General features: G+C 56.1%; 1 protein-coding gene across 1 annotated transcript in view; it reads right to left on the bottom strand.

Moving 5' to 3' along the window:
- Positions 1 to 639: 639 nt before the first annotated feature.
- The window catches only part of LOC119111307 (T-cell leukemia homeobox protein 3), a 95,031-nt gene continuing 82,791 nt past the window's right edge, over positions 640 to 12,879 (bottom strand). The window contains exons 3-5 of the mRNA XM_037235121.1: positions 7,923 to 8,017; positions 7,490 to 7,623; positions 640 to 2,141 (exon numbers count right to left, since the gene is read on the bottom strand). Of these exons, the coding sequence (XP_037091016.1) occupies positions 1,910 to 2,141; positions 7,490 to 7,623; positions 7,923 to 8,017 (461 nt within the window). The 3' untranslated portion in view covers positions 640 to 1,909. The remainder of the gene's footprint in view (positions 2,142 to 7,489; positions 7,624 to 7,922; positions 8,018 to 12,879) is intronic.

Here is a 12,879-nt window from a genome sequence, read left to right as displayed (position 1 = left end):
AGCGGGGAGGATGGAGCCCTGTGCGGTACAGCGCGGCCTGTGTGCGGGCTCTGATGTCAGCTGTTTCGCCTGCTTTTCATAGCATTTACAAGTCTAAGACACCCCTGAAAACACTTGTCTGCACTGCTTTTATGACACGACCAGCGTCTTATATTCTTCTTGAGTAAGATTTGGATACAAGGCAATGGCTTAATAGGTGACACTATCTACCGAAACCTTTTATAGTTTCTTCAGGGTCTCCCCGTTGATTTGTATTAGTGCAAAACAAATGAGTGACTTATCACTGTAAATTACGGACATCCTTTTCAAATTATTCAGCCAAAGCAAGCAGCGTGACAAAAGTAGCTACTTGGGTAGGTATTACAGCATGATATTGAGCATATAAATGCTGCAGTTGATGATTGATGCAGATGTGTCGTCAGGAGACGTTATGGAACTTGAGGTCCATTCCATCCGATGTGCGAGGCGCAACCCCTTGTGTTGCCGAGCTTGATCATCGACCTAAGATGATCGGATGTTCATGGTCGCAGCAGATGCGTGTAGAGGGCATTTATGTGGCGATTGCTGCTACCGCCAAATCACGTCTCATCCAACGAAATATTTCAGACACTTCATGCAGTTAAAATACAACAAGCCGCATTCAGGTTGTATAGGGCTTTGTATTTAACACAGCGACATTCACACGCCGCATTTATATATCCTGGCACATAAGTTTGTACAAGCCCTAGCAACTAAACTATGATACGACATAGACTGCTGACTTGTGGCGGAGGTGGTGCGCAGCCGGGGTCCGGACTGATATGTTTAATGATCGCACACGCTCAGTACATGCCCGCTGTGGCGGGGAAACGGCGGGCTTTTCCAGCAGGAAGGTTCAACACATGGAGTCGGCATACAGCTCACAATATTCAACTCCCGCAGTTTCGCTCCATCGCGTATTGCTAAGTCAGTCAGCTTGCAGCCCTTTGCATGATGGAATTTTCTTTCGTTGCTTTTTGTTAGCTTGCGATTGTGAATTGCTTTTTGATGCTTTGCAGTAGTCTGCGAAAGCAGAATTTCTTTCTTTAGACATGAGCATGAGAACTGTCGGAGGCGAGCCAAGATATAAGTGGTTCCTATCCAGGCAAAATTTGGCGAAAGGGATGGGAAGCCACGTTCTGTTTCGTTTCCGACAACGTGGTAGATTGTTCAGCCTAAGATGTTTAGAAAGTAAAATTGGGAGCCATCTCTGTGCAGCACGAGCAGGAATACTGAAAATAGATGACTGGCAACGTTCTGCAGCTCTCGTCCAGGTGGCTCCCGAGCTCACGTCATCGAGGTCCAGGTGGCTCCCTAGCTAACGTCATCAGCGTCCAGGTGGCTCCCGAGCTCACGTCATCGAGGTCCAGGTGGCTCCCTAGCTAACGTCATCAGTGTCCAGGTGGCTTCCGAGCTCACGTCATCAAAAAGAAAAGCCGAAATAAGCCAAACACCGCAATCATACCCATACGGAAAAAGGATAACACGCCTGGCACCAAAGCACTTCACCGGTACAAATGATCAGCAACCTCATTCGCCTGCGCGAGGGGAATGGCGGACGGGGATCAGAGCGAGTGATATTATCGTGCAGCTTCAGGAAAGCGCGGTAACCCCGGCCTGCAGGGCCCAATGGAAGATGAGGAGCTAACTAACGGGATGACATCACTAAACGGGCGAGTTCTCAGCATCCAGCTGCGCGCTCGACCGTCCTCTAAAACACGGAAAGCAATGGTATCAAACGCGCAAGCCAATGCCTGGGAGCAGTCCGCGGGGGCGCGCGCGCGTCGACACCGGTAGGAACGTCGACATCGGTAGGAACGTCGTCGTCATCGTCGGCGTAACAAGACACCCCCGAATATCACAGCGTTGGGAGCGGCTGCCGCCGGCCCGCTCAGCAGAGAGGAGCGGCGACGGCGGCGGCCGCCGGTGACGCGGCCGGGGGCGACCCGCTGCGCTCGGCCCACGGCTGGATGCTCTGCAGGGCGCTGAGCGACGCGTGGTTCACGGGCAGCTGGTCGCGGGGCGAGTACACGCCCTTGGAGAGGCACCCGTCCGGCTGGAAGGACATCATGAGGCGGCTGGTCGCCTGGCGCTCGGCCTCGCGCTCCTCGGCCGTCTGCCGCCTGCCGGGGCACACAACAGGGCGGCGTTAGACCGGGCTGCTGTTACAGTGATGGCAGGCGCTAGGGTTGACGGAACGGAGCGGGGTTAGGGTGGGACGGAGCGGGGCCAGGGTGGGACGGAGCTGGGCCAGGGTGGGACGGAGCTGGGTCAGGGTGGGACGGAGCAGGGTCAGGGTGGGACGGAGCGGGGCCAGGGTGGGACGGAGCAGGGGCCAGGGTGGGACGGAGCAGGGGCAGTGTGGGGACGGGGCGGGGTCAGGATGAGACGGAGCGGGGTCAGAGTGGGACGGAGCGGTGTCAGGGTGGGACGAAACGGGCATAGCAGCTGCTGAGCAAAACGTATCGATCAGAGCGGCATTACGAAGACTGAGTAGCCAGTCACTCGACTAAGCCCATGGGGTCCGATGGATTGGGCAAACACATCCGGGGAAATTGGGAAATTAATCCACGAGGAATTAATACTCGAGAAACACAGCTTGGCTGTGAAGAAAGGAAATAGCTGATATCTAGGAACACGGTTGGTTTCAAGATAACAGAGCAAACATGCTCTAAGCTTTGGTCCTTCTATATCTTTTTTTATTGTTTTCAAAGACTTGATCCGAGTCCTTTGAATGGATGGATTGCTAGTGTCAGAACTCATGCTAAGCAGTGCTTGTTGTGTGGGCCCGACCCTTACCATCCGATCACGCAATTTCAGGAAACAGCTGAATTCAGTCGCGAAAGTTCAACGTGCTGCAATGCTCGACACGGTCCGTCCTGTCCTCTGACGTCAACTGACCTTTAGCGCGACCACTGCCACCGGCTGCAGGCCATAACTGACAGGGACAATAGCGGGCGCTTAGCGAGTCCAACCCACCCTGCCACGGGTGGGTGACCGGAAGGCGGGCGCTCTAACTAGCTGAGCCATCGGGACGGGCAACGGACGAACGGGAAGGACTACTTGTTTCTCAGCTCGGCGCTGCTGCGTAGCAAGATGGGCGTAGGATACAGCTGACGGTTGGATCACGCTGGCAAGGAAAACTTCTAGCGATGGGTGATATTAGGAACAGGAGTGCGACTTTGTTCAACAGAAATCAAACTTGGTGATGGGAATGCCAGACATGGAAGGGACTAGGCCGTATAAACCGCTATCAGCGTGGTGGACAATAGCCGTATACTGTTTCGATAAACATATGCATATCACAATCCTGCGTTACCTAGCGCTTGGGTTACTGGACTGAAAACTCTCGCTCCTAACGGCAAGCAGGCACCAGCAAAACTTCCAGGCGTGGTCATTCGGCGCTGACGCCGAGAAACATAGACCAAAATGCGCCCCGTGTAACACAATCACCATGTGTCCCTTGGAGCTCACACACAGAGCAAAAACCAAGCGTTTGGAACGCTGTGTGTGTGGCTGCGAGCCTGTCAGAGACACACGAACAATGTATGAACATAATCACTTGCAGAGACCCTAAAGCTTCAGCCTGAAGGGCATTACCACGCATTGTTAGCCACCTATTTGGACGTTGCAATTATGTTGCCAGCCGTCACGACTCACGTGGTCCCTGCGACATGCTAGGGCCACATCATTACTAGCGCGGCGCCGCAGAGTCCCGCCGCGAAAACAATGGGATGGCTGGCGTTGAATGTTATTCGAATAATGCTGCGTGCTAATTCTGGTGTGGCGGCAAATGGAGCGATGGTATCGATACCGGAGTTAAATGGATTTTGAATGTTTGATTGCAAATCACCAGCAATTAATCAAGCCGAACTGTTCGCGGCTGTCAGCGTCAAAACTGGTCAGCGTTTGAAGCGGGGTCGGCGCGGCACGGCGTGTCCCGCCCCCCCCCCCTCCCCTCCGGCTGTGTCACCGGCCGGCTCATCGCGTGTCACTTCACCCCAGCGGCGACCACAAGCACGGTGTGTCCCGACCTCGGCCGTGTCACCGGCCGGCCCATCGCGTGTCACTTCACCCCAGCGGCGGCCACAAGCACGGCGTGTCCGGCGCCCACCGGCCGGCTCATCGCTGGTCACTTCACCCCAGTGGCGGCCACCAGGACGGCCAGCTGCGGCCCCTGCTCGCCTCCGCCGCCGCCCGTGCCGTCAGCCCGGTGCCTTGCGCTCCCTCGGCGGCGCCGGCGCGCGTGAGACCAGTCGCGGATGACCGATCATGACAGGCCGACTGGGCGGCACGGCAGCCGCGTGGGTTCAAACACGCTGCCGCCCGCCCCCTGCCGCCGTATGCGACAGTACAGTAGCGCGATGCAGTGATAGTATCGCGCGCCGCCGCCGCCGCCGCCGCCGCCGCCGCCACAGCGCGCCCTGGCGGCGATGTCGGCAGTGGCGCCGGCGCCCCGACTCGATTGCGCAGCAACATGTGAATCGTTTTAAGAGTATCCATTTCGCTGATTTATTGTAGCCGCGCCAAAGCGAGCACTACTCGTTAATGGAACACCGCTAATGGTACACGGTAACCGGGCCGATTTGACGATTTGCATACCGATTTATACGGCCCGATGCCGGCCGTCGCGACATCGGCCGGCCGTCGGCGCCCGGATAAGATTCGAGCTGGCGCCAGCCGCGGCGTGCCGCGCCTGCGCCTGATACGACCCAGTCGCGCCGAAAGAGCAGCGTGTTAACGCGCGCGCCAGCGACGGCCAGCGGCGCTTTTTGTCGCGCTGTCTCGCGGTTTACGGTCGCCGGCTGCGATGGCCGCGGCGCCAGCGGCCGCCGCGCTGCGGCCCGCCGCCCGCAAAAACTGCACTCGTACCGTTTTAAGATAAAAGCTTCACTAAATGTTTAGATAGTCGGTAATAAGGTTTTATTGCGGGGCGAGCGGGGAGTGGTGCGCCATCCGTAGCGGCGGCGGGCGGCCGCACGGCGCCGCCAGTCTGGCGGCGATCGGCCAGCCTCACGCAAACCACACAAAGAGCCCCATCGCAGCTGAAAGCCTTTTATCTGAACAGGCTGTAATAATGGCATGACTCAATTAATTCCAGATAGCGACTTTACTATACGTCTATTAATAAAATCCAGTATCACGGTATCGGACAGACTGCGCATGCGTCGTGACGTCACCGTGACACGGGAAAGCCATTAGCGATGTCGTTACGGTGCGCCGGCGCAAGCCTGGGTCGTCGGCTTATCTGGCGCGGTGGGCTTTGTGCGCGTCCCCAGTTTCTCCGCGGCGAGCGCGCTTATCTGAAATGTTTACGCTATGTCCGAGTAATTAATACCGGGTCGCAGGTCATGCGGTGGAGCGGCGCCGGCAGCGCGCCTTCGCTCCAGCGCGGCGCGGCCGCCGCCGACGCCGCGTCAATTATTCACAGCGCCAGCCGCCGGCCGGTCGGCCTAATACTGACGCTAATTAAAGGAGCATTAAGACGTCGCCGGTAAACGGGCAGCAGCGCGCCGGGCACTCCACGGCGCTGCGTGGGCGGAGGCTGGAGGCCGCAGTGGCGTCGGGCTGTGCTGGTGTTGATCGCTGAATCGGTGGGGGTTGAGGCTTTTCTCCGGCGCTCTAGTGTGGCGAGTAAGCTGTCCGTGTTGCCTGTGGCGTGCAGTACGGTGTGAACTGGCCTCATCGGTGAGGCTTTCTAGAGGCCCGGGTTGCGGCTATTCCGGACCGCCAACCAAGAATATGTTCGACGATTGGAACGTGATTGAGACTTTTTGACATATTTCGTGCTGAAGATTAGCGCGACTCTGCAGTTCAAAACATCATTACTGGTAATAGCACATGGCTCTCCCAATGAACTTGGAAACAAGATGTGAACTTGTAAATGCTTGTCGTTGCTCTCTTTCCCACCAGAGCATTTATTTGCGTCATCAGTAGACATTTATCCAAGACGTGGCAGTTCGGCAATAAATTTTGCCTGAATCATCCGTCGTTTACAATAAGCCGCATGTTTTACAGCGTTCTTGGGGAATCCGGTTCCGAATCCTCCCAGCGCCCTGGATCCTCATGTGCGCGGATCACTGAGTGCGTGATTTCCGTAGCTCTCTCCATTGTGTGCGCTCGCTGGGTTGCTCAAGACGCCTGACGCACCATGTCCATGACGTCAAACGCGCTGCTATCTACTCGCTATGCTTCCTGAAGGACACAACCTTGGGGGCGGCCACCGCTTCCGCAAACGTACGAACGTCACTCTTTTCACGCGTGAGCGGGCTCGTCCGCGGCCTGTGACGTGACGCTCCTGTCCCGGCGTCGTGACACCTCCGTGATCCCGGCTTCGGCATTAGCCATTGGCCGGCTGTCGGGCGAGTGTCGGTTGGCCGGCCCCGTCCTGTGAACCCTCGGCCTGAGGTGTGTGGGGCCGGATGCGACCCGTCAGCAGCAGTCCAACTCGTCGTCGCAGTCCTCAGTCTTCCCAATCGGTGCCGCGCGGTCGTCGCAGTCCTTAGTTTTCCCACTCGGTGACGCGCGGTCGTCGCAGTCTTCATATCCTCCCCACCGGGTGACGCGCGGTCGTCGCAGTCTTCAGATCCTCCCCACCGGGTGACGCACGGTCGTCGCAATCCTCAGGCCTCCCCTCTGGGTGACGCGCGGTCGTCGCAGTCTTCAGATCCTCCCTACCGGGTGACGCACGGTCGTCGCAGTCATCAGTCTTCCCACTGGGTGACGCGCGGTCGTCGCAGTCCTCAGATCCTCCCTACCGGGTAACGCACGGTCGTCGCAGTCATCAGTCTTCCCACTGGGTGACGCGCGGTCGTCACAGTCCTCAGATCCTCCCTACCGGGTGACGCACGGTCGTCGCAATCCTCAGGCCTCCCCTCTGGGTGACGCGCGGTCGTCGCAGTCCTCAGATCCTCCCACTGGGTGACGCACGGTCGTCGCAGTCTTCAGCCTCCCCTCTGGGTGACGCGCGGTCGTCGCAGTCCTCAGATCCTCCCACTGGGTGACGCACGGTCGTCGCAGTCATCAGTCTTCCCACTGGGTGACGCGCGGTCGTCGCAGTCCTCAGATCCTCCCCACCGAGTGAAGCGCGCCCAGGATTGCTTTTACCAGGACCAGATCAATGAGAGTTCAAAAGGACGTGTTGTGCTGAAGCCATGTGCGACCGACGTCGGCTTCAGTTACCATGTTAGAGTTTGATGTTCACCGATCGCGCACACGCTGTCGGTCAGTTTGATGTTACCGTGCCTCTCCCCGAGATGAGCCTGGCTTGCGGCGCAGCATTTGGGGATAGCTTTGTGTGATGTAAAGCAGTCTCCTTGAACCGAGTTGGGTGCTAGGGAAGCGCGAAACGAGCCAAAATATCGTAAACTTAGTTAGTCTTTGTTGTCAGGATATTGGCCGATGCGCTTTAACCGATTCTTTTCTATCGCCGCCATCTGACAAATCACTCACTGTGTTGAACCTGACTCACCTCCACTTTGTGCGTCTGTTCTGGAACCAAGTCTTCACTTGGGCGTCCGTCATCTTCAGCTGCTTGGCCAGCGTTGCTCGCTCCGCCGAGGCCAAGTATTTCTGCTTTAGAAAACGTTTCTCTAGTTCGCATATCTGAAAGCATCGCACACGGGTTTTATTAGTGCGAGCTCCGGCAATGCATCCTTTAGATAGTTTGGATTTGCAGATCAAGCTGACAGCGCCAAGGTAACATTGTGTGCACAAAACGATGCGTCATGCAGCGAAGTGATGCACGTTTCAGATGACGCATTAGTACTGCATCACTATCAGCATTGATTTTTGTCCATTACGTGAGCCTCGGGTCCGCCTAAACTATTCCTGCACAGTAAAAGAGCCGGGAGAAAGGTGACCCTCGCCGTGACCGTCTGGAGTCTGCAGCCTTCAGAGCTCACCTGAACTCTCGTGAAAGATGTGCGCGGCTTCTTCCGCTTGGGAGGGGTGCGATTCTGGTACGGATGGCCTATTCTTCTGTTGAGCGGGAACGGAGCTGGAAAAGAAAGCTCAGTAAGTGCGGGTCTTTGACAAAAATCCACACGGAATGCCTGAAACGGATACGAGCCGCAAGCTTCCAATGAAGGTCAACTGCAGCAACGGGTTACAACACCTGCAGGCCGAAGCGTAAGCATCAAACACTCTGACATGGCTCATGAAAAAGCTGCTCCATTTTGGGCATTAAAATGAAATGGGTATAGTGGTGCTGTGCCAATCCATCTGGTTCACTAATAGTCGTTATTATGATCGACGGCCCTCGCGCACGGGCTACCCCGAAGCCGTATTCTGGTGCGATATCACTCGCATCTTGCAATTTTAAAGGGTTTGCCGGTTTTATTGGTGTTGAATTTCATGGCGCAGCCCTTAGGGAACGGGTTTTATCGGCTGGCGCTGAACGTAATCCCAAATAGAATAATTCCTACTGAGCTCAGGCGTGTTGCGACACATCACAGTTATTGGCTGTTTTCCATCAGTTCGGGAGCAAAACGGCATGTACTCGCCATCGATGAGCAGCCAACATAGTGCGACCGTTGCTATGACCATGCTGTGGTCCTCGGCAAACATTGTTTAATTCCTCATCTCGGTGTGGTGTCCTCTACAATATGCCGCTAGGCTCACTGTGCACTTATCTTAATAGCTTGGGGAATTCGGATCGGTGTGATTTTTGTTTGCCGTACGCATTTAGAATATTTCTGGACAAGTGGGCTTCGGCTCAAAGTGCAAGCTAAGAGGATCTGGTTATAAGGAGCATGAGCTCAGCCGCAAGCAATGCAGTTTTAGTGCGACTGATAATTTTAACAAACAAAATTTTGAGTTACACTGACCACGATGGGCTCCTTTTGTCACATATATTGCAGCACCACGACTAACCCTTAAGAAGCCAACATTCTCTGTTAATTTGCCAGGTGACTCACTCCATTCAGATCCGGGTGAACGACGCGAACGCTGCGCTGGACACGTACTCAACGCTGCTCATCATCTCAGTGCCTCTCAGCACCTCAGAGCCTCTCAGCATCTCAGCGCCTCTCAGCATCTCAGCGCCTCACAGCAGCTCAACGCCTCTCAGCATCTCAGTATATATCAGGGGCTCGCCCAGACTTGGGAAAGACCCAGCCAATTCACGCTGCCGGGGGTCGAGCAGAGACAGGGTGGCGCGTGCCGAGAGACGCTGCTGAACAACTGTCAGATCGATCCACCCACACCTACACCCACAACTACACCCACACCCACACCCACACCCACATCCATATCCACACCCACACCTACACCCAAACCAGCACCCACCTACCCACGCCCACACCCACAACCATCCACCCACACCCACACTCACACCCACCTGCACACCCACACACACACACACACCCACACCCACACCCACACCCACACCCACACCCACACACACACACACACACACACACACACACACACACACACACACACACACACGCACACACTGGCTTTTTGAGATGCTGTGAAACGCTATGAATGCAACTTCATGCCGTGGGTTTACACCTTACACTGTTTAAGAGCACGTTGCATGATACCGTATTACTGTGATTTGTTACAGTTTGCTGACATGCTCAGGTCAAGAGGTGTCGCGCTGCCGAGGTGCGCGACGAAAGCCGGGCGCGGTGAGTTACTGCTCGTGAACTTAACAAAATTGGAAGTTAGATGTGTCCAGCATGGTTTTTAGATCGCGCTGAAGTCGGCCTATTCGTATGGGAAATGTTTCCACCTCAGAGACCAGTTCTGCCGGCTGCAGCGCCCCCAGGGAAGTACGAAAAAGAGTTGAAAGCCAGCTGCTTCAAGCAAAGTTATGAGTTGTGCGACAGTTTGATGTCACACCGTTCAGGTATAAAACGCTGAGCGTTCCCATAAAGTGCTGCCAATATCGAAAGCAAAGCCTTTAAAACTTGGAAATCTAACAGAAAAGACAAAATGCCTGAAGTAAACCGGCGAGTTTCATATCGACCGGTGTGGCGGGAATGTCTAGCAATATGATATAAGACGACTTCCTTATTTTCAGTTTGTAAGAGCTTGACAAGCCTCTCAAGAAATGATGTATTCTAAGCATAATAGAACCTGTCCGACCATGGCTTGCAGATAACGTTGTTCACAATACGTGATAAAGTCATCAGCGTGGCTAATACCTTTAATTGGTAATGTAACAGGGTCTTAGAAGGTGGGTAATACCTTAGAAGTGGCTGCAAAAACGGCTCAATCTATGACATAAGCGCTACCATTATCCTGGCTTTATATTTGCCGTTGGGAAGCCATCTTTCATCGTTGTGTCGTTTGCATACCTTCATTTCATTTCAGCACGTTTTGTAGCGCATATGGGTGTTGAATGACTTCACGTTTAATAACACGCTTGTGACTATGACTGAAACTTCAGGAGGCAAACAGAACAGCAAGCCAGCAAGCTATAGTCACATTAATATCAATGCAGTACCCGAGGCTAACACAGAGCATGCCTACGGTATCAAGCATCCTGCATATTTCGGATGCGCTGCGCTCTCTCAAGGATCACGAGTAGTTTATGGGGCTCAATGTCACTAGTATACGAACTCCTAAGCCAAACCAACATGCCGAGCGCTGCCATTTTCACTGGACAGGCGCGGTTGATAGGGGCTCGGGTCGGTGTATGTCTGTCGGCTCAGCGGCGCGGAGGCTGCGGCTGACGTGGCGCAGTCGGGTGGCCGACCCCGGCCGGACGTCACTGCCGTCCGAGTTTGTCATCAGTGCGCTGCGGACAAACACAGTGACCAGACCAGCTAAAGACAGTGTTCCTGTCAGGTGTGCGCCACCCATCAGCGGGTGGCGACGGCAGCTCAGCCACCCCGGTTGACTGGAGGCAGCGAGCTCTGCCACCCAGACCGACTGACTGGAGTCAGCGAGCTCTGCCGCCCAGACCGGTTGACTGGAGGCAGCGAGCTCTGCCACCCAGCCCGACTGACTGGAGACAGCGAGCTCTGCCACCCAGACCGGGTGACTGGAGACAGCGAGCTTTGCCACCCAGACCGGGTGACTGGAGACAGCGAACTTTGCCGCCCAGCCCGGGTGACTGGAGGCAGCGAGCTCTGCCACCCAGACCGGTTGACTGGAGACAGCGAGCTCTGCCACCCAGACCGACTGACTGGAGTCAGCGAGCTCTGCCACCCAGACCGGTTGACTGGAGGCAGCGAACTTTGCCGCCCAGCCCGACTGACTGGAGTCAGTCTCAAGTTTTTGTCATTGCCCTAACTCTGTCTGCGTCATTGTCTGCAGCGCTGTCTTTGCTTTTGTCCCCGTAACATGTGTTTTCAGTTCTGTGTCTGCGGATGTCTGTCCTTTTTATCTCTTTTCTGTAAATACGTCTAAATTTGCATCTCTTTTGCATTTTCTTCTGGTATTCCTGGCTATAGGTTATTGCTCAGCTTCGATATCTCTTGCCTCTGTTATTAATGGCATTCGCAGAGGCGTATATTTACCCATTAATTCTCAGAGCTCTCCAGTTTTATGTCGACCGCCTGGCAACACCGAGGCGAATCTTAACAACAGTCCATCCGTCTTGCGTGACTTTGAAGGGGTTCTATCCGTACACACGTATTGATATGTGCGGAATCTGCGGGCTGAGCCTCGTGGCGAGCGCGGGCGCGGCGCCAGACCCGGCCCACTTCCCGCCGGCCCGTGCGGAGCGGCGCGCGCCAGTCGGGGCCCTGTCACCTGCGTCACTCCTCGACACCGGGCCGGCCCAGCTGCCGTCCCGGTTCGCTAACAGCACCGAACATCCCTGGCCCGACCTAATCAGGCGGGCCATCTCCGGCGCCGGCAGCCGGGCGCAAATGACGGTCCTGTTTCGGAGGGTCGGGACGGGCCGTACGTGTCGCCGCTGACGCCCGTGCCCGGCACGTGGCCGCCCACTGCAGCCGCTGGGCGATGCCTGATTGACGTGGGGCCCAGGCGCCCTCAGGGCTCCATAGCGGGGCGGTGGAGAGTGCCGCAGGGAGCGCCAGAGGGGGGGGGGGGATTGTGAACATCGCTTCGTTTGGCGGGCCAGGTAGGCAGCTGAGCAATGGTGAAGAGCTGAGCAGGCCAGCTGAGCGGTCGTGAAGAGCTGAGAAAGCCAGCTAAGCGGTCGTGAAGAGCTGAGCAAGCCAGCTGAGCGGTCGTGAAGAGCTGAACAGGCCAGCTGAGCGGTCGTGAAGAGCTGAGAAAGCCAGCTGAGCGGTCGCGAAGAATTGAGTAGAGATGCTTGTTAGTGATTTGGGTTAGAGTACTTTCGGCCTTTACTGAGCATTTCGTGGCTGTGGGATGAAGAAGAACGGATAACGGTGGGACAGAGCTACATGCACATGGGGATCCAATTGCCGAGACGAAGGTCGCACAGTGACCCCTCTGCGGGGTGTGCGCTCGGCGCTCGGACCAGTGCCCCACCAGGAGGCTTCGGCCGCTCGTGGCTGGCGCATGCAGCCTGCCCCGGACAAGCGGGGCGTCCGGAGAATGCAGGATCAATCAAGAAACAGGATAAAAGAGCGGATGCAGGGATGCTGGCTTCTCGGTCAGATCAACGCCGCTCAGTGGCGCCTCTACGCGCCGCCGTCGGCTTCTCTCTAATAAGGGCAATTACGGCGCATTCTTAACGAGTTATTAGCCGCCTGAACATTAATCGTATCGGTGGCTGTCAATCGGAGCCAATCAGACCGTGTCGTGGCGGCTCCGCCGAGCAAGCGACGCCGGTCCGAGACACGCAGGGACCATACTAAAATTTTAACAAGACAAAAACGGCGCGGCGGCCGACCGGCCGGCCGGTTGCGGCGCAGCGCCGGCCGCTCAGGCGCCGCCACCAGCCGGTCGGGGCGCAGCGCCGGCCGCCCA

The sequence above is a fragment of the Pollicipes pollicipes genome, unplaced genomic scaffold (assembly GCF_011947565.3).
Source record: "Pollicipes pollicipes isolate AB1234 unplaced genomic scaffold, Ppol_2.1 Scaffold_7261;HRSCAF=8764_pilon_pilon_pilon, whole genome shotgun sequence".
In the NCBI taxonomy this organism is placed as follows: Eukaryota; Metazoa; Arthropoda; class Thecostraca; order Pollicipedomorpha; family Pollicipedidae; genus Pollicipes; species Pollicipes pollicipes.
This window is presented reverse-complemented; position numbering and strand designations above follow the sequence as displayed.